The 19,703-nt window shown below is 37.8% G+C and overlaps 2 protein-coding genes across 2 annotated transcripts; one reads left to right on the plus strand and one right to left on the minus strand.

The window, feature by feature from the left end:
- Positions 1 to 5,402: 5,402 nt before the first annotated feature.
- On the minus strand, positions 5,403 to 9,163 carry LOC145778546 (THO complex subunit 7 homolog). Its single transcript, XM_082590053.1, has 6 exons — positions 9,056 to 9,163; positions 8,107 to 8,221; positions 7,838 to 7,952; positions 6,720 to 6,874; positions 6,151 to 6,287; positions 5,403 to 6,064 (listed from the first exon to the last, which is right to left on the minus strand). Exons 1-6 carry the CDS (start codon positions 9,072 to 9,074, stop codon positions 5,991 to 5,993), a joined length of 615 nt encoding a protein of 204 aa, XP_082446179.1. The 5' UTR covers positions 9,075 to 9,163; the 3' UTR covers positions 5,403 to 5,990.
- A 4,112-nt stretch (positions 9,164 to 13,275) lies between these two features.
- On the plus strand, positions 13,276 to 19,071 carry LOC145778943 (uncharacterized). Its single transcript, XM_082590531.1, has one exon. The coding sequence runs from the start codon at positions 13,276 to 13,278 to the stop codon at positions 19,069 to 19,071; it is 5,796 nt and encodes a 1,931-aa protein (XP_082446657.1).
- Positions 19,072 to 19,703: the final 632 nt, after the last annotated feature.

The following is a 19,703-nucleotide window of genomic DNA, read 5'->3' on the forward strand; positions in this document are numbered from 1 at the left end:
GCTATGCCTTGAAAAGAATACCGGTCTCTAAAATCATTCTGTCTTCCCGTCCAAAATTACCTTCTGGACCCCTCTTGTCAACTGAACTGGCCACAATAGTCTATATATAAGCACGCCAGAAGATGACAAAACCGTGAAGGATCTAAACCGTGCATAATTACGTTTACTTCTACTTGTTCGGGTAGTAAGGTGCATGCAACTAGCAATAACAAGGCCACAATCCCCCCTCCGAAAAAAAAAAAAAAACAGAAGCAAAGAAAAACACTAAGAATGCGGAAATACAATTAAAGATGTGATTCAAATGTTAAAATACTAATCTCAATCTGCCTTTTGTAATGTTGATGTGAACGTAGCCTATTTGTACGATGGTTGTAATGGGACGAAGAATGAAAATCGGACATGAAAAAAATCAAACCTCAGACAGACGCCCGTTTTAAGTGGCTCAAAAGAAGCCCTTTTAGTAATCTAATTAATCTTCTTTTCTTTAAAACAGAAGTTGTGTTGTGTTAAATTATTATTAGTTTTTCGTAATATTGACTTACATTTGCCTTTTCCGTATCTCGCTAGTACTCTGGCATGCTGAAAAACAAAGATTAAGGTAATTGAAAGAACTCAAAATTAATTTGAAATGTGACATGAACTGTCCAATGAGCTTACGAACTCCTGTCGTGAATTTTGAAATGTGATTCTGCTGAAAAATTGAACAAACCCTAGTGCAGGCTGTTGGCACAGTTGTAAATATTTTTCATGGGAAATTATGTTGGAAATTTGTCATTTTAGCCTATGTGCAGTATAATTATTACTGCTTTGAATACTTGTAGACTTGAATGAGGTTTTCTCCGAAAAACATATTTTATGGTAGGCCTACTTTATGGATTCGGAGTGTTTTTTGTACATACGGTATCGCTTTCGTCTTTAATTTTGTTTTAGCCTAGACAGCTCTAATTGCAGAGTGTAAAAACCAAAATACTGTTTTGACTCACCTGGTAATCTACTTTGAACGCAGTTTTTTGCGGGGATGGATTTTTAGAAGGTAAAACATTGTTTTCTGATTTCCCAACACGATGGTCATCCGCGGGGAGTTCAGGGTAATCAAAGATATTCGAAGTGAGCAGCATTTGGTTGCAAGCCAAAATCGAGAGAAGTGTAAAGGGGATTAGACTAGAAAGAGCAACAAATATAAACCGCTTTGTGCTAATGTTCCGGTTTCTTTTGATTGGATTCATCCAGTAGCCAGGTGGACGATGCACGTCAGCACGTCTCTTTCGCAAGTTTTCAAAATAAGTCATTATGAAATCTTTTCTTTGCAGAGCTGTTGGAGAAATCTTTTTTAAAAAGCTTGGCAGCCAAACTTAAAACGTTTCCGTAACATTTCTATCAATGACAGCTTGTATGGAACAGTTGTTACACTTTCATATCTGAAAACATAAAATTTAGCAAAATTTTTATTTTGAAAGCTTTCAGTGTGTTCTGAAAAAAAAAGATGATGTCACCGACAACTGGGGACGTAAAGAAGTAAAAGTTGAAGCTAGAACCGGGTTCATTGCCTCGTTTTTTGTTTCTTGTATGAGAAACATTGAGAGTTTTCCGTCCTTATCCAGCTTGCATCATCAATCGTCTAAGATGTGTTTGTGTTTTACTTCGAGAACATACGCTGTTCCAGGTAAGTATTTTGTGGCTCAAAACCACATTCAATACTATAATCCTACAGAAGATGAGACAAAAGAGTTAAAAGTTTTAAATGCGATTAAATCTGGTCTTTTACAACAAGAAACATTCTATGTTTTGTTTCGACACTCTCAAGAAAGCCCCTGTAGGCTCTCGCAATCGCAGCTACTAATTAGGCTACAGAGTGTTTTCAATTAATTAGTTAAACTGTAAAGAATCAAGCTGTGATTTCTTCCTGTGGCTTACCAGTCCCCGATAAGTTTGGAAAATAAAATAACAAAATTTAAACTTTTCTAAAGATCATTGGCCAACGGCTACGTGTATCGAAGATGGAGGGACCCAACTAAAGATTCAAATAGAGAGCCACAGGGTTGCACAAACCTTTTCTATATTTAATTTTAACTTAAACTAAAGAAGTTTTCATAATCTACATGGCTCTTTTCTCGTGCATCAGGTTAATTCCTAAGTCGGAAAGTTAAGTAGGTTAAATACAAATGCAAGAAAACCGTACAGGTTGCATCAGTGCGTCATACTACCGGTGTACAATTGTACAAAACCCTACATAGATACTAAATAGGCGGTTCTATGTTGAAAAACAAACAAAATTTTATTCTTAAAAACGCAACTTTTTGCACTACAAAAAAGATGCTTACAATACTTTCCAAACCTACAATAAAACGAAATTTTTCACTAAAAACTTAATTCAAAACTAAACTAACAACTGTAGCCTACTTTCGAGTTATTACAATTTTACCGAATTTGTATTATAACGAGCTGGGAAACTTTTTATCTTGTATTTTCTAAATCTTTACAAAGTATTTTGTTTGGTTTCAACCAAAAAACTCATTTTGAACAGCCTTTCAAGCAGTTTCGTATAAGTCATGAAATTCTTCATTAAAATTCATTGAAATCCAACAAAAGTTTTTAAAAAAGCGCATTCTATCACTTTAACCCTGCCTTGGAAGAGAGCGTCACATCGAAAAGTAGAAAGATTGACCTTTCAGAAAAACAAACATTTTGTTGAACACAATAAGGCAATACTTGATTATCAGTTGTTTCTTAATTCCGGAATTTATACGTGATCTGGACGTCTGGAAACGTTGCAAAAATAAAAAAATAAAAAAAAAAGGTTTCAGCTGAATGTTATTAATTGTTCATCGCATCACGTCATAGAATGGACGCAGAAACATTTTCAACAAAAGCAAGAATTTCTTTACAATGAAATTGTAATTTATCGCTTTTGTTTTGTGAACAACGCGGTCCAACCACTTTTGACCAGCGTGGGTCACTATACGAAACCATGATAAGATGCCGGCCAGTTCCAAAAAAAAAAACGATGAATAAAATCGCAGATTTACACAGTTTTTCAAATAAAAATGCGGTGTAAAAATAGAAATACCGGTTGGGCGATGGCAATAATTGTAACCGCACTACAATCTTTATTAGTGGGATGCTTGTGGACGAGATTCATTCGATACTATTGTTTCTAATTGAATACGCCTACCAAGACAATTGTTTGTGATAGAACATTGGAGAGTATTGTTCAGTTTTCTTTGCGATTTGATGTTTATTATGGATATTACTTGCTTCCTATAAAAAAAGTACGATCACACACACACACATAGGCCTATGCGATTCTACATCGTCATCATCGGCCATGCCTGAATAAGGCGTCGGCTACCGTGAGTTTCCACGACGATCGATTGTCCATAACTTAGTTCTTACTCTACATAAGGAGTGCATTTTTGGTAAGCTACTTTCAGCTATTTCCGCAGCTGATAAGCCGTGGACTTTCCAAAAATGCAAACCTGGTTCAGCTCCCGCTTAAGCTGGTGGTTGAAAAAACATCTCACCGCCTAGGGTGTAATAGATTAAGTGGGCATAATTGCTGAAGGGAAGGCGGCCGAGAGAAAGGAACTGGCCATCCTATTCTCCTTAGCGCTGAAGGGTTAGTAGCTTACAATGAGAACCTTATCTTTCCATCTCCGACACTTGGAATCAGGTATGAGCCGTACCTATGGCACCATCTTTACATATAATTTCAGTTTTAAAAATGAAAAGAGGCTACCGATGGAGGACGTGAGAAAATATCCATTTAAAATCATTACAACAATCAAACTTACAACCAAGACCGTGTGAGCATCATTCCGTCCCTCACACGAAATCTATGTGGCCCCTGTTCTTGAAAAGGTAGATTCAAAGCAATGCAGACCTTGAATCATGTAAAAAACAACTAACTTGCTATCTGGCAACTTGCAAACTCAAATAAAAATCAAACGAAATCAAAGAACAATAATTCAATTTGACTGCTTGGGAAGCAATCTTAGAAGAAATTGACCTGTCAGCTCAGTGATTACGGGCTTAACTCAAGATCACACGGTGCCAGTTTGACTCTCGGGGTGTGCGCTTGAGCAACGCATTTCAGGACTGCTCTTTATTCAGCGGCACCTAGTAGTAGTAGATGATATAATTAGTTAATTACCCGGTAACAATACTTAAATACAGTGGTGGCTGGTTAGCTGTGAAAGTGGTGGTACTGCGGTCGGGCGTAGCCCGGTCGCGTCTTCGCCGAAGGCGAGTTAAACGGCGGACGGTCTGGGGGGGTACCCCCGGGACTACCCAGAAAAAAATTGAAAAATGACACTTAATTTGGTGCATTCTGTGCGCATCTTCAGCTCTAAATTGTAATGAAAAGTTAAGATAAAACTTTCGCATTAAATCTAGTGCATTCTGAGCGTTAAGATAAAAACAAAATTATTGATTTATCAAGGACCGTAGGAGTCCCAGCTGGCTGTCAGACAACCTTCAATTGAGTTAGTGATGGTACCTGCTCTTCTGGTATTTTATAAAAAATTGCTGAAAAGGAGTCATCTGCCAAACTTACTGTCTCACTGCAGTCCAAACGTTTAGCCAAACAAACTGCGTATTAATTTTTTCTGTGATAGTTGTTTAGTGCCATCGTTCTGCATTGTTTCAATAATGTATTAGTGCTTTTCAGTTGTTTTAGGAATGAAAAGCGACTGATGCTTTCAACTTATTCATCCACGTACCGTAGCCTACTTGTTTAAATTATTAGGTTTGGTGGCCGTGCTTAATTGTATTCATCGATACATATAGGCCTACCTGAGACATGGATCTTTGCATGCACGTTTAAACCATTACGGTTTGGCCACCTTTTCCTTTTGTTGCTGTATTTTATTTCCACAAAACCGTTTCTTCTGTATTTCGATAAAAGAAAAATGAATTGAACAGGTGAATTGGCTGAAGCCAATATTGTGACAGAAAGCGTTGCTAAACACTTTTACAAAGTATTGTTCTGTAAGTAATATAGGTCGGGGAATCGCCAAACAGAATTGATTATCCCAAATCGGTTCTAAAAAAATAGTTAAAAAAAGCCAAATAGTCAAACCCCAAATATGTAGCCAAGCATCTTTGAAAATTGGCAATTTTTTTTTAATTTGGCAATAAAATCGTCAATATGGCAACCCAAGGCGCACTGTTCCAGACAGCGCCAAAACGACGAATGTTGCCGTTGTCAGACTGACAAACTACGTCATTGTCACGTGAGTTCGACTTGGTTTGTTTCTCCGCACGCAAAAATAGGCTCAAATCTGGCACTGCTTGCAAATCAGGTTTGGTTACATCTCGGATGAAAATTCGTGGAAGCGTCCAGATCACGTCTAAGACTTTGCTGCTGTGGAAGCGATCAAAAATAAACTCAAACACAGCGGAAGCATTGTGCATTCTTTATTAGCAGTACCGGTAAGTGAAACATCGGTTCAAAATAAATGTAAAATTTTATTTCGCTACTCAATGTAAAAAGAATTGTTACAATGCCTCAGATCTATTCGTGAATGGCCATGAAGACAATTTAACAAACTTCGTTTAGTTTGTCTTATTTTAGACCATCAAAGCGAAAAAACAATATACTTTCTATAACACAGCAAGGGTCTAGAAAATGTGGGAGTAAGCCAAGCTTGTGTGGACATGACTTCGCAGCATTTGAAGATGAATACATATCATTACATGAAAAAGTATTAAAACAGACCTTGGATCCGATTTAAACAGGCTAAAATGCTTTGTTTGAAACAAAGGCCATAAATGGCAGCTCTCGTCTTTATCGCTAAAATCAAATGGGATTATTTATTTCGAACCATGAGTTTAGTTCCTGAACTTTGCGCCATGTCATTTTGATTTAGATTGAGGAAGCGTGCCAACAAGCATCATCTTGCGTCGAAACTCAAGCGTAGCGTAACTTCGGAAAATCAAACATCCGTCTTTGAATCTTAGTTGCGGTACACCAAGTACAAAAGTAACACTCTTCAAGACGATGGAGTTGGGGTTGTGTCCATTGCAGTAACTTCGTCTTCTACGGACATAGGGTTCTCTTCCTCTTCTGAAACGAACAAACCGTGTTATGAGCAACTAAAAGACTGCAGACGCCAATCGGCTTGGATGAATAGCATCAAACCAATGGTTTACCTTTCAAGACTTGTTGGAGTTGATATATCGAAGTTAACAACGCGTGAAATTGTTTTTTTCTCAAATCCAACTTTTCAATAAGCGCAAGTTCCGTAGCTTCCAATTCTTCTAGATCTTGATTGATTTCTCCAATATGCCTACAAGTTTCAAAATGCATTAAATTGATTTGAAAAGGCGGGAATCACTTCCTGTGAATGAATGGAACATAACGAAGCTGTTCAACTATGAGACAACGCCATTTTTATCTTTTTCACAACATACTGTACTGCCAAATATAATTCTTGCCAACATTTAGCGTAACACGACGGTTGTAACAACACCTCCAGACCTCTTTCGCTGAGATATCACACGTTTGAATAGCTCTTACTACAGTGGCAACATTACGCTAAAAAAGAAGAACTGCGAAATATAATAAATGGCCACCAGCAAATTCAAACAGAAATGTTTTGCAAAAGTGTGAGAGTTAAAATTTCCAAAATTGCGTTTGTTTGCTAATTCATCCATAAACTCCCCTCGAGGTTGTTCAATCGTACAAAATATCTTAAATGAAAATATAATTCAAACTATACCTTTCAGTTTCTTCTCTATCAGGATGTTGCAGTACAGCACCTGCTAATGCATCATACTCTTGTCTATTCCGACGCACTTCACGAGCCTCTACAAGTTCTTGTTTACATTTTTTGATTTCTTCGTGCGCAAGTTCAACATTGTGATTTATTTCTTTCTAAGAAAAACACAATAACGATAATAAACAGCATGAAAATCAATGCAATCATACCCAATACCCATGAAAAAGTATGCCAATGCAGCTAAAAATGAAATTTCCAATAGTACTGTAACTGATTTCCTCTGTTTGAACAAACAAAAGTATCCAATAGAGCAGTATGCTACTAACTTCCTGATTCAATCTATCTCAACAGTCAACACCAGTTATCACTTTAAAAAGTGGGAACTACAGTTGGTCATGTTGTTCAATAAGCAACTCTCTAGAGGTCACAAACAGATGCAATGTACAATGAGTAACTACTGTACATCATCACTAAATCAACCTAACCAGGTGCTTGCTTTTGCTTCATGCTTAGGATGATAAATAAAGATAAAACGAAATACTTTTCAATACTTATTATTTTTAACATTAAATCATTCTAGTAATAATGCTATAATGTGCTATAACGATAACTTCATGAACATCAAAATTCTCTGCAAGAAAGCATGGTATACCATGTTTTAAATGATTGATCACAAATAAAGCGTTCACTGAAATAAAGTAAAAGTTATAAAAACATTCCAAGTTTTGCATATTATGCAAAAGTAGGGTCAAAGCTAAAGTTTTGTCAACACAGCTAAAGCCAGACAAGAATAAAATGTCTCAGGGATTCGTTACGCTACATTACCAAATTATTTTAGCATCGGCTGCAGCTGCTTAAAACATTTTAAAACATACTTTAAAAGCCAAAATCAAGTCAAAATTTGTCTTATCAAAATTTATTAATAAAAATTTTAATTTGTGGTTAATTATGCAATTTTTTAGCAGATACAAATAAAGTTAATAATTTGTTATATAACTTTTTTTAAAAGTCTTTACAAAGTTTCTCATCAAAACAAAATATCTAATTAAGTATTGGAGTATGAATAGGTTTTCGTTTCAATTGCATGGTGTATGCAAGGTAGCCCAACGCCAACATACTTGAAGATCTTGGTAATTTTCCATTTGCTGCATGTTCATTTCATACACAAATGAAGCCTTTGTCATTGCGAATTCACTTTGAGCAAGAAAAGAAAGCATTCTCTGATGCGTGGACCTGCGATGAAAACAACAACACATAAACATTGGCAATATTAAAGGTAACTTAGCCCACCTCACTTGTGGGGTATACTGGTAATTGCTGCACAACATGGTATAAGAAAACTGAACGAGCTGAAAATAAACGTTAGGCTACTGAATGTAAGCCGTACTTGTCTGGGTCTGGAGCATTACACCATTTGATAAATAGCTTCATGAGAGCATTTAGTCTTCTTTCATCTCCACCACCGTCACCATCAATAAGAAGCCTCTTTCTGATGACATCATCTAAAATACAAAGTTTTTATAAAATTAGTACTTCATTTAGCTGAGCAGCCTAAAAACAAGTATTTTGTGATGTACGGTATTTTTCACACACTTCTTTATGTACCAGCAAAGTTACATACTATACTGTAAGGTTTAACATACATATTTTTTTCTCGCAGTAACCATTATAGCCAGGTACGGTACCTCCAAATACCCATTGTCAGGCATTTTCAGTGCTGCCGGATGTTTTAACTAAAGATAGTATTTATTCTATTAAAGTTGATTTGAAATAATAGAAAATCAAAGGAATCTGCGATATCAACCTGCAACTGCTAAAAGTTTCCCGCAACTGGGAAGCAAATGTAGCCCAGTTTCAGTGCAAAACTTGCAGATCTGGCAACCCTTGAGAATTGTCAGGCATTGCTGCGCATTTTCAGGAATTGGCAGACATTTTAAAGGACCGACAGACCACAATCTTAACCCAAACCCAGAATCGTAACCCAAACTGTAATCTACAAAACCGGTCCGATTATAACTGACAACCCTGACAATGCCGACAAAAGGCGACAATGGGTATTTAGAGGTACCATTATAGCCTACTTGGTTATTTAAAAAACAGATTGCCGACAAAATGATATTAAAAATATAATCAATGCTAACAACGAGCTTTCTGAAGTGATCAATATCCTCATACATTTATTGTTTTTTCAAGTTTTGTCAAATAAAATCACACATGAAAACAAAGAGTGGTACAAACTCTTAGATGCAGCAGGCTAAGCTACAAACTATAGATTTACAAGCATTAAGAAATACACAAAATAACTGCAAAAACTTCAATCACTAAATCACACATACCATCAGTTATGGTAGCCATGTTTTGGTACAGTTTCTTCTGAAAAATTTTGATTAGGCTGCTAAACTTACGCAAAATGTAAACTTTGTTAAAGACTGGAACACACACGAAAACCTGCATTAATAAAACACAAAAAATAAAGATTTTGCTATAGCCTTCTGTTTTTCTCCATTGCTAGATCTACTAAAATAACATATTTGTAGACACTAGACAGTACATTAGTATTACGGTATCTGACTCGATAGCTCATTTGGTTAGCGCCTGTGCCGTCTCATTTTATGAATAAAGAAAACTCAAAATCCAGTGGTGCTGGTTTAACTTTCGAAGTGTGCACTGTCTTCAGAGCTAAGGATTTCAAGGATAGCTCTCTATTTTGGATAGAATAATGTGAAGATAACATTTCAATAACAAGCAGAAACTAAGCCTGCATCAGTGGTTTGAAGCAAGCAAATCTTCATAACTGCCAAGATTGAGCCATGCTAATTGCTAACTACAGACATATAGCCTACTACATGATTTACTATTCAGGCACGTTTTAAACCTTTCAAGGTTTTTTTAACATTAAATCATTCTTGAAGTATTTCCTTAAGGGTGCGAAGTGTTCAGGGGACGAAATAGGTTGCATCCTTTCCTTAGCCACCTTTTCCCGTTCATTAACGTGCTGGTAGGCCTATATCAACTATTGTAGTAAGTAGTATCTTTTTCATTCTGGACGCGTTAATGCGTTGGTGACGAAAAATAAAATATATGAATGAATGAGGTGTTAGCAGTTGGCCTACACCAGTTTTCAACTCTGCTCAGGATTGTCACTACAGCTTTTGAGAAAAAGAGCCAAACAATGTCGAAAAAAGGGCCAAACTGGGTAAAAAACAGCCAAATTGTTCAATAACGTTAATAACGTTGTTATTAATACATAATAACGTTAACAACGTCAATAACGTTACAACATTACAACAACACAGTCTTCTACAATGCTGCCACAGCAAATTTGGAAAAAGCACAAGATTTAAGAAAAGGCAGTGGCTATTTGACCGGCTCCGGTCTTTGAATCTGAAACACTATTTGATCGGTCATGACGTCACTACATAAGCACTTTTTTCTTTCAAAGCAAAAGACGATAAGCGCGTTAAGTTTTAAATTCAACACGTTTTCTTCAACTGAGTCCGTGGCGCATACGTAACGTCTCGGGCTGCCATTCTAGAGGGAATGAGTTCGATACTATCCGGAAGCGTTCTTTTTCTTTCTTTTTTTTAACTATAAAAGGATACAAACTGATATGAATGAATCAACAAGTGAATAAAAAAGTTTCAAAACGAATTAAAAAAGTTTTTTCTAGTCTTTATATTTAACAAATTCCTTTCATTTCTTAGAACAAATTCTCTGAAAAAATCACACCTTCTGATAGGCTGTAAGATTACGTTTCGCTGAAGTCCGAAGTTAAAAATTAAATCCAGTCTCATTGTCGCACAACAATCAGTCAAGTTTCAAATCATCATCTCAACCAACCCTTCAAGACAACTTTCCACTTTCACTTTACTACGCTACGCTGAAGAGGTCGGGAGATCGAAACACTGGCCTTTGTTCGTAGTTGCTTTTCATAATGTCTTTTTAGACATTCTTTTTGGGTCAATAATTTCTTTTTAGATATTACTTTTAAAGAAATAAAAAGGATTCAAAAGGCATGTAAATTTCACTCTGTGTGGAGCTACATGTACTTGAGAGGTTAACTGTTATTCTTTTATTTACAAATTAAAAAAACTTAACTTTATTACTCACATTTGGAAAGATTTAAAAAAATGGGCTGTAGGCTACTCAAATTAAAAATTGACCACAAAAATGCACTTTGGGTCAAAATTTCGTTAAAAAAAAAAAAAAAAAAAGAACGCTTCCGGATAGTATCAAACTCATTCCCTTTAGTATGGCAGCCCGAGACGTTACGTATGCGCCACGGACTCAGTTGAAGAAATCGTGTTGAATTTAAAACTTAACGCGCTTATCGTCTTTTGCTAAAGAGAAAAAAAAAAGTGCTTATGGAGTGACGTCATGACCGGTCAAATAGTGTTTCAGATTCAAAGACCGGAGCCGGTCAAATAGCCACTGCCATAAGAAAAAAAAGCACAAGATTTGGATACAAAAGCACAAGATTGCAAAATTGAACCTTTGCGACCCGTTTTGTGCCAATTTGAAGAATAACATGACTCTGAAATCAACAGTTTAGAGAAGATACAAGCTTAGCCTACTAATCACTGTTCTCTTTCGATTCGTGATCTTTAACATAATTTAATATTACAAATCTCACAAAAGGCTACATATTGATCAGTTTTGTCTTCTTGTAGCGACCTTTTAAAATCAGGATCATTCAACCATTGACGATTAAAAGGCTGTTTATAGGTACCACTTTTTCGTTTTGGGACTTGGTGAATAAATGTCATTATTTGATGCTGATGTACGCCATGGTACGGTACTCTTTCCGCTGCTCTTGTTATCTAGTATCGAGCAACACAACCTCTGAGTCTGACGACGAGCACATACCGTACTCTTTTTAGATCAAGTTTTTAGCTAATATTGTCAGGCTTGATAACTTACTGAGTAAAATGGGTCAATATGGGATGCAACCTAGTTCGTACCCTGAACAGTTCGGACCCTCAGTTCGTACCCTAAAAAGATCGAAAGAAAAAATTAAAAAAAGCGGAAGTCGCTGATCGCAGTTTCCGCAAACATTTTAAAATTTTCCCCCTGAAAAGATCGAGAGAAAGATAGCACAAGGCCGAAGTCGCTGATCGCAGTTTCCGCTAACCTTAACTGTAACATCACTTTTGTGAATATAAAAGTTGTGTGAGCGAAATCAAAACTTTCCTATCTGGAAATTTGGTTGTCTGTTGGATTATAGAAACAACATTTAAATTCTCCCTTTGTCTGTAGCGTCCGGAAAAAACAAGTCTATTAACTATCTTAGATTCTGACAGTTTTCAGACTCAAAAGGAGTCTATGCCTCCTTTAGTCATATAGTGGCGCCCATATTTCTGAAATTGTGTTATTTTTATCTCTCAACGCATCAAAAATAGCCTGTGTTGTCGAATTCTTTTCAGTTGATTAATTATTGTGAGATTACATCTGTATATACATTGGCATAGCACAGTTTGACGTTGATTCTATGCTAAATGGGTTCGCTTGTTTCTAAACGTATTTCTTTGTGTCAATTTCTTAAAGATTCGTTGTATTGTGAAATACTCAGCATTAACGTCAACGAACGGCCTTTTTATGCAACTGTAACGTTTTTACATTCAGCATCAGGAATAGCCTTTTTCCTAATTCATGGCTTTAAATAGAAGAACTTTGCGTTATTTCTCTAATTCAGCAATAATAGCTCAGCTACGCGAACATTCCTTTGTGTCAATTTCACACGTATTAATGGATAGAATTGTTTAGCAGTTTAGAAATAGATTACTGTATTTGTTAACTGAGCTATTGAAATGAACTCTTGATCGTAATTTAAGAAAGGTTATATTAGACTTTCTGGAGTATTTGTTAACTATAATTCTATTCTATTTAGTCGTGATATAATGCTTAGGCGTATCACCTTGTAAATGCATTCTGGAAAAGGGGTTGTCAACAACCGGTAAATATGATTTTCATTTTATTCATAGTTTGTCTCATTTGTTAACCAGCCGTACATCTCTTATGAAGTTTAACATACCAAACGTATGATGTCTACTTGTATATTGTGGTAACTGTTTATTATTATTATACGTTTTCGTATTCGTAAAGTCACGGTTATTTTCCCCAGAGAAAAACCGCGACCTGACGAGGACAAATTGAGTGCTTCGAAGACAATTGCGCGTTTTTCCAACATAGAACAATCATCCCAGCTTGTTGGTGGTATGCGAGCAGACAAGTTCAAGTGGAATCACCTCAGTGTAGATCAGGTGTTTTAACATCAGACAACCCGCACCGCTATACGATCTTACATTGAAAGTTTTTCTCGGTTGACGGAGGTATCAACCGATTGATCCGGTCGTAAGTATAAACCGGTAGTGTACAGAATTATTTCTTTTAGTAAGAAATTTTCTGGTCGCAGAGTTGCGACTCGTTTGTCATCGTTCGAATAACGATTGGCAGTTCTCGTTGATCTCTTGAAGAAGTTTACTTAGTATTGTTATATCGCCTTTTCCTCTTTCTTAAAACTCTTTGAATGTTAAGAAGTGGGAAATTTTATAGCAAAATGGCCTGTGAAACTATTGAAACTGCTGTTAAAAATTTAAATGATTTCTATCTTGAAATCAATAACCTTATGAAGACTCCCCATTGCGCAAAAACGGTACGCGCTCGTCTTCCTGATTTAGATAATTTGTTCAGTTCTCTTATGGCACTTTGTGTTGACATTTCTGCTGATAAACCACTTCTGGAATCTTGTACTTTTAGTAAAGATGACTATTCTCGTGGTAAAGACGAATTCTTGACTTTTGTTGAAGGCTGGTTGCGAGAGCAGGATGATGAACACGAGAGTGGTCATACTCCTTCTATTGATATAATTCGTGTTTTGCAACGTTCCAAAAATGACTCTAAAACCGGTAGCCATATGACGACGACTTCGAGATCTTGCAGGAGTTCTAAACAAAAGACGCTGCAAGCCAAGTTGGAACTTGCGCAACTGGCGGTAAAACACAATCAACAACGTCGTCTGGAAGAAGAAAGGGAAGCTAAGTTGAAGGCCGAACGAGCTGCCGCTGAAGCTAAGTTGAAGGCCGAACTCGCCGCCGCTGAAGACCGTCGCGTTCTGGAAGCAGCCCGGTTAGAAGCCGAGGTCTGGGAGGTCAACTCCCAAGAAGGTTCTCTGCGAAACATTCGATCTCAACCCTTCGACCATCTCAACCCAAACAAGGTACAGTCAACAATGTTTCGTTCCAGTTCTTGTCATATAAATCCTGGGTGTTCTAGCTTTAATGCCGATGTGCCTAATCCCGGTGTTCCAGCACAGAACCTTCCCTTGCCAAATGTTAAAATTAACGAACAATTTTCTATGAAGAATGACTCTGCTATTCTAGCAGGAATAGTTACTGCCGTTAGCGCTGGCATGAATATGCCAAAATATGAATGCCCCAAATTTTCAGGGGATCCTAAAGACTATTTTACTTTCTTCCGTCATTTCGAAGAAACTATAAATTGCGCAGATATAAGCCCCAGCAAAAAACTGAGTTACTTACTTCTATACACAACTGGCAAAGCGCATAACTCGATTAGTCACTGTCCTTCACTTAAAACGCCTGAAGAAGGCTACAGTAAAGCGTTAACAATTTTGCATGACTTGTTTGGGCAGCCGCGCGTCATAGCAGAATCTTTTAAACGACAGTTGCTTAAAATCTCTGCAATCAAACATCTCGACAAAGAAGCAATGCATAGCTTCTCCACAGCTTTGAGAAAGTGTTACGAAACCTTAGATAGCCATGGACATTCTTACGAATTAAACTCTTACTTAGATGATCTTGCTGACAAGTTACCGCCGTGTATAAACAATTCTTGGAAGAGAAAGTACGCAAAAATTCAATGCAGACAACAAAGGGCTTCTACCTTTCGGGACTTCGTCGAATTCGTAGAAGATGAAGCAAAACTTTTAAATGCTTATCCTACTAAAATTGAAAGCGAAAGTTCTAAGCGCCACGTAAATTCTTTTGGTCGTAGTGGACAAAAAATCAGCAGTCAGCGAACTTGTGCTACGGTTTCAGCCACCCGTGGTAATCGTGCGTCACAATCCTTTGAAGGCAAAACACGACAAAGACAGCGATTTGCCGGTCGCCAGTGTTTCTTTTGCTCTGGAAATCATATACTTTATAAGTGTAATGAGTTTTCCAAAATTTCTTTACAGGATCGCCGAGATTTTCTAAACAAAGAGAGGCGTTGTTTTAATTGTTTCAATAAACATGCCACTTCAGATTGTAGGTTTGAGAGTACATGTACCGAAAAGGGTTGCAAAGGTCATCACCATTCTTTGATGCACTACGTCTCTAGTAAAGCGTCTCCTGATGTCACTCGAGTCAACACAGGTAAGTTGCTTTCAACTTCTGTTTCTTCCGATTCAGTGTTAGGTCATAAAAGTTTCTTTAACGTCGTTCCTATTAAAGCAAGGGCTAATGGGAAAGAAGTTAAAACTTACGCCTTTCTCGACACTGGATCAGATGCAACTTTCTGCGATCACAGTTTGATCGCGTCGCTTGACTTAGAGGGCGAGCCCAGCCAAATAAAGCTGAGCACTGTAAATAAAAGCTTAGATACTATTAAAAGTAAAAGAGTCAGTGTCTCAATTTCTTCTTTAGATGAAAAGGTCAACTTTGAAACAGTGCAAGCCTACGCCATAGACAAAATACCAGTGTCTCCAAATCCTAATCTTTCTTGCGACGATGTTTCCAAATTTCCTTATTTGAAAGATTTAAATTTTGAAACTTTAGAAAACGCCCATGTCTCAATCTTAATTGGCATCGATGTTTTAAAGGCTCATAAAGTTTTAGAGCAGAGAGAAGGAAACAATGGTGAACCCAGTGCAATAAAAACACCCTTAGGTTGGTCACTTTTGGGATCATCAAAAAATCAAAACAACATTCTATCTAATTTTATTCATTCAGATGAAAAATTGGACAATGCAATCCAACAGTCTTGGTTTGAAGATTTCAAACCGGAAGAGCTTTCTTTTCCATCGTCTGTGCAAGACAGACATGTTCTTAAAGTGCTACGTGAAGAGGTGTCACGCACTGATGGTCACTATTACGCACCGCTACCCTGGCGGAAGGACGTAAGTTTGCCTGAAAATAGTCGCTTGATGGCAACAAAGCGCTTAAATTCTTTGAAGAAACGCTTTGAACGTGACGATCAATTAAAGCAAAAATATGCGTCAAAAATGCAGGAGTATCTAGAAAACAACCATGCAGAGGTTGTAAACGAATCAAGTAGTGATGATGAACAAGGGCAAAAACGTGTTTGGTACTTGCCACATCATCCAGTGATTCATCCCCGCAAACCAGACAAAGTCAGAATAGTGTTTGACTGCGCTGCTCAGCACAGAGGGGTAGCTTTAAATGATGCCTTGCTGCAAGGTCCTGATCTTGTAAATAGCCTTGTTAGTGTATTGACACGCTTTCGCAGAGAGCCAATTGCCTTGGTAGCAGATGTAGAAGCGATGTTTCATCAAGTTAAAATAAAAGAACATGATAAAGATGCATTTCGTTTTCTTTGGTGGCCTGGAGGAGATCTTTCTAAACCTCCCGTCAGCCATCGTATGCTGGTACACATCTTTGGTGCTACATCTTCGCCTTGTTGTGCGACCTTCTGTCTGAGGCAAACTGAACAAGAGTTCGGTTCAAACTTCAACTCTGCTACATGTGATGTTGTTAAAAATGATTTTTATGTAGACGATTGTCTAACGTCTGCTAGTTCTGTAGATGACGCTGTTCTTTTAGTCAAACAGCTTAGAGAGTTGCTTCAAATTGGTGGCTTTAACCTTACAAAATGGATTTCAACGAGTCAGGAAGTTCTTAAAACTATTCCTGAAAATGATAGAGCGAAATCTGTTATGAATGTTGATCTCAACAGTCCGTTGAAGGAACGTGTGCTAGGTGTTTCTTGGAACGTTTCCAATGACCAATTTGCGTTTCAGGTTTCAGACAATTTTGAGTTGAAAACGTTTACGAGACGTTCCATTCTATCTGCTGTTAATTCTCTGTATGACCCATTGGGTTTCATTGCTCCAGTCGTGCTGACTGCTAGAATTCTGCAGCAAAACATCATTCAGCAAAAACTTGGCTGGGATGATCAACTGCGGAATTCAGATGTGCTTGAGTGGCAAACATGGTTTAAGCAACTGCATGATCTTGGTGAGTTGAATTTATTTCGTTGTTTTAAACCTCTTAACTTTGGTAAAGTTGTTAGTCATCAACTTCATCACTTTTCGGATGCTTCTGTTCAAGGTTACGGGTTCGTATCTTACTTGCGCCTGGTCGACGATACGGGATCTATTCATTGTTCTTTTGTGTGTGGCAAAGCTAAAGTTACACCACCCAAATCAGAAAGTATTCCAAGACTGGAACTTGTAGCAGCGGTGTTGGCAGTTAAAGCCGACAAGTGGCTTCGTTCTCAACTTGATTATTCAAACTGTCAGTCAATCTTTTGGACTGACTCTAGTGCGGTAAGAAGGAGTATTAATAATGAAAACAAACGATTTAGGACCTTTGTGTCAAACCGTTTGGCAAAAATTCATCGACAAACTACGCCTTCCCAATGGAGGCACGTCAATTCTCATATCAATCCAGCCGACGATGCATCTCGCGGCCTATCTGTAATTCAGTTGTTGAAGTCTCGATGGCTAAAAGCTCCGAAGTTCTTGTGGAAAACAGAAGACTTCTGGCCTTCTATTCCCGCTTCAGAAGTAAATTTTGAGTCTCTTCCTTTAGATTTTCAGCCTCTTGAGCCTAATATTGTCTCTGCAGTTCAGGTAAGTCAGACAGTAGCCGTAGACAATCTAATTAGTTATTTTTCGACCTTGCACCGTTTAAAAAAGGCCACAGCATGGCTAAAACGGTTTTGCAAGTTTGTCCAAGACAGGTCTTCTGTAACTCCGGGACGTCTTACTGCTGATGAACTGTACATCGCTGAGTTACGTCTCATATCTTATGTACAGAAGCAAGTCTTTTCGCCTGTGTTTGTAATTCTTAAGAATTCTTCTTCTTCTTCTTCTAGCAAAGCACTCAAAAGGGAATTAAAGAGTCTTCCGAATCTTCGATGTGTTTCGAAGTTGAGTCCATGCCTGATGAGTGGTGTTCTTCGAGTTGGTGGACGGTTAGAAAATGCACCGATACTTTTCGAATCCAAACACCCAGCAATATTGCCCTATCAACATCATTTGACAACTTTGTTCATTCGAAACCACCATGTCCTGGTTGGCCATTCTGGTATGTCCCATACATGGACATCGCTTCGCCAACGTTTTTGGATCATAAAGGGTGGAGCTGCTGTCAGAAAAGAAATTAGTAAGTGTGTTCTGTGTCGCAAACGTAGCGCACTTGGTTCTCAGCAACTTATGTCAGCTCTTCCTCCTGCTCGTCTGAAACCGGATGAGCCTCCTTTCTCACATGTAGGAATAGATTATTTTGGTCCATTCTATACTAAACGTGCACGCAGTTTAGAAAAGCGTTACGGGTGTGTCTTTTCATGCCTCACCATGAGAGCTGTCCATGTTGAAGTTGCTCATGATCTTTCTACCGATTCCTTCATCAACGCTTTTCGCCGTTTTGTCAGCCGCAGAGGTAAACCCAAAGAAGTGTTTTCCGACAACGGTAGCAACTTTGTTGGAGCCGAGAGAATTTTGCGAGAATCTCTTCAAGCTCTTAATCAAGAAAATATAGGAACGTTCTTTCAACAAGAACAAATAAAATGGAATTTTAACCCACCAACAGCTAGCCATATGGGGGGAGCTTGGGAAAGGATGATTCGTTCAATCCGCCGAATTTTTAATGCCCTGTTAAAGTCACAAACCCTTACAGATGATGTCTTGCACACCCTATTCCTTGAAGTTGAGAAAATTCTTAATTCTCGTCCTTTAGTTCCCGTCGCTATTGATCCAACCGCCGACGAGATACTTACGCCAAACCACTTGTTATTACTGAGACCTGAAAGCAATTTGCCGCCAGGCTTGTTTAACCAAAAAGATAATTACACAAGGCGTCGTTGGAGACAAGTCCAATACCTGGCAGATCAATTTTGGAAAAGGTGGTCTCGCGAGTACCTTCCAACCATTGCCTTACGCCAAAAGTGGCCAGACGTGAAACGTAACCTTCACCAAGACGATATCGTTCTTGTTGTTGACAACAATGTTCCTCGTGGAAGATGGAGAATGGGTCGCGTTACCAGATCCTTTCCTGACAAAAAAGGAGTCGTTCGAATTGTAGAAGTTCTCACGCAGTCGGGAAGTATTCAACGGCCTATAGCAAAACTGTGCCTCATCCAGGAAGCAGATGGTATCGCCTCGAAATAAGATGACATTACGGAAATAGTAAAAGAACAATGATCGACATTATGTTTGGTAGCATGCTTACAACGAGAGACACTAAATGAGTTGTAGCCTATGCACATACGTAGGCCTAATTATGTACTGTATATGTAAAGGACACTTGTTTGTAGTAGTGTAACATAGAAGTAGTGATGTTTGTGTGTTTGTAAAATGTATCTCATCCATCGTTAGCATTTTAAGGGGGAGGATGTAACATCACTTTTGTGAATATAAAAGTTGTGTGAGCGAAATCAAAACTTTCCTATCTGGAAATTTGGTTGTCTGTTGGATTATAGAAACAACATTTAAATTCTCCCTTTGTCTGTAGCGTCCGGAAAAAACAAGTCTATTAACTATCTTAGATTCTGACAGTTTTCAGACTCAAAAGGAGTCTATGCCTCCTTTAGTCATATAGTGGCGCCCATATTTCTGAAATTGTGTTATTTTTATCTCTCAACGCATCAAAAATAGCCTGTGTTGTCGAATTCTTTTCAGTTGATTAATTATTGTGAGATTACATCTGTATATACATTGGCATAGCACAGTTTGACGTTGATTCTATGCTAAATGGGTTCGCTTGTTTCTAAACGTATTTCTTTGTGTCAATTTCTTAAAGA

Source organism: Aplidium turbinatum, chromosome 10, assembly GCF_918807975.1.
Source record: "Aplidium turbinatum chromosome 10, kaAplTurb1.1, whole genome shotgun sequence".
NCBI classification, from domain to species: Eukaryota; Metazoa; Chordata; class Ascidiacea; order Aplousobranchia; family Polyclinidae; genus Aplidium; species Aplidium turbinatum.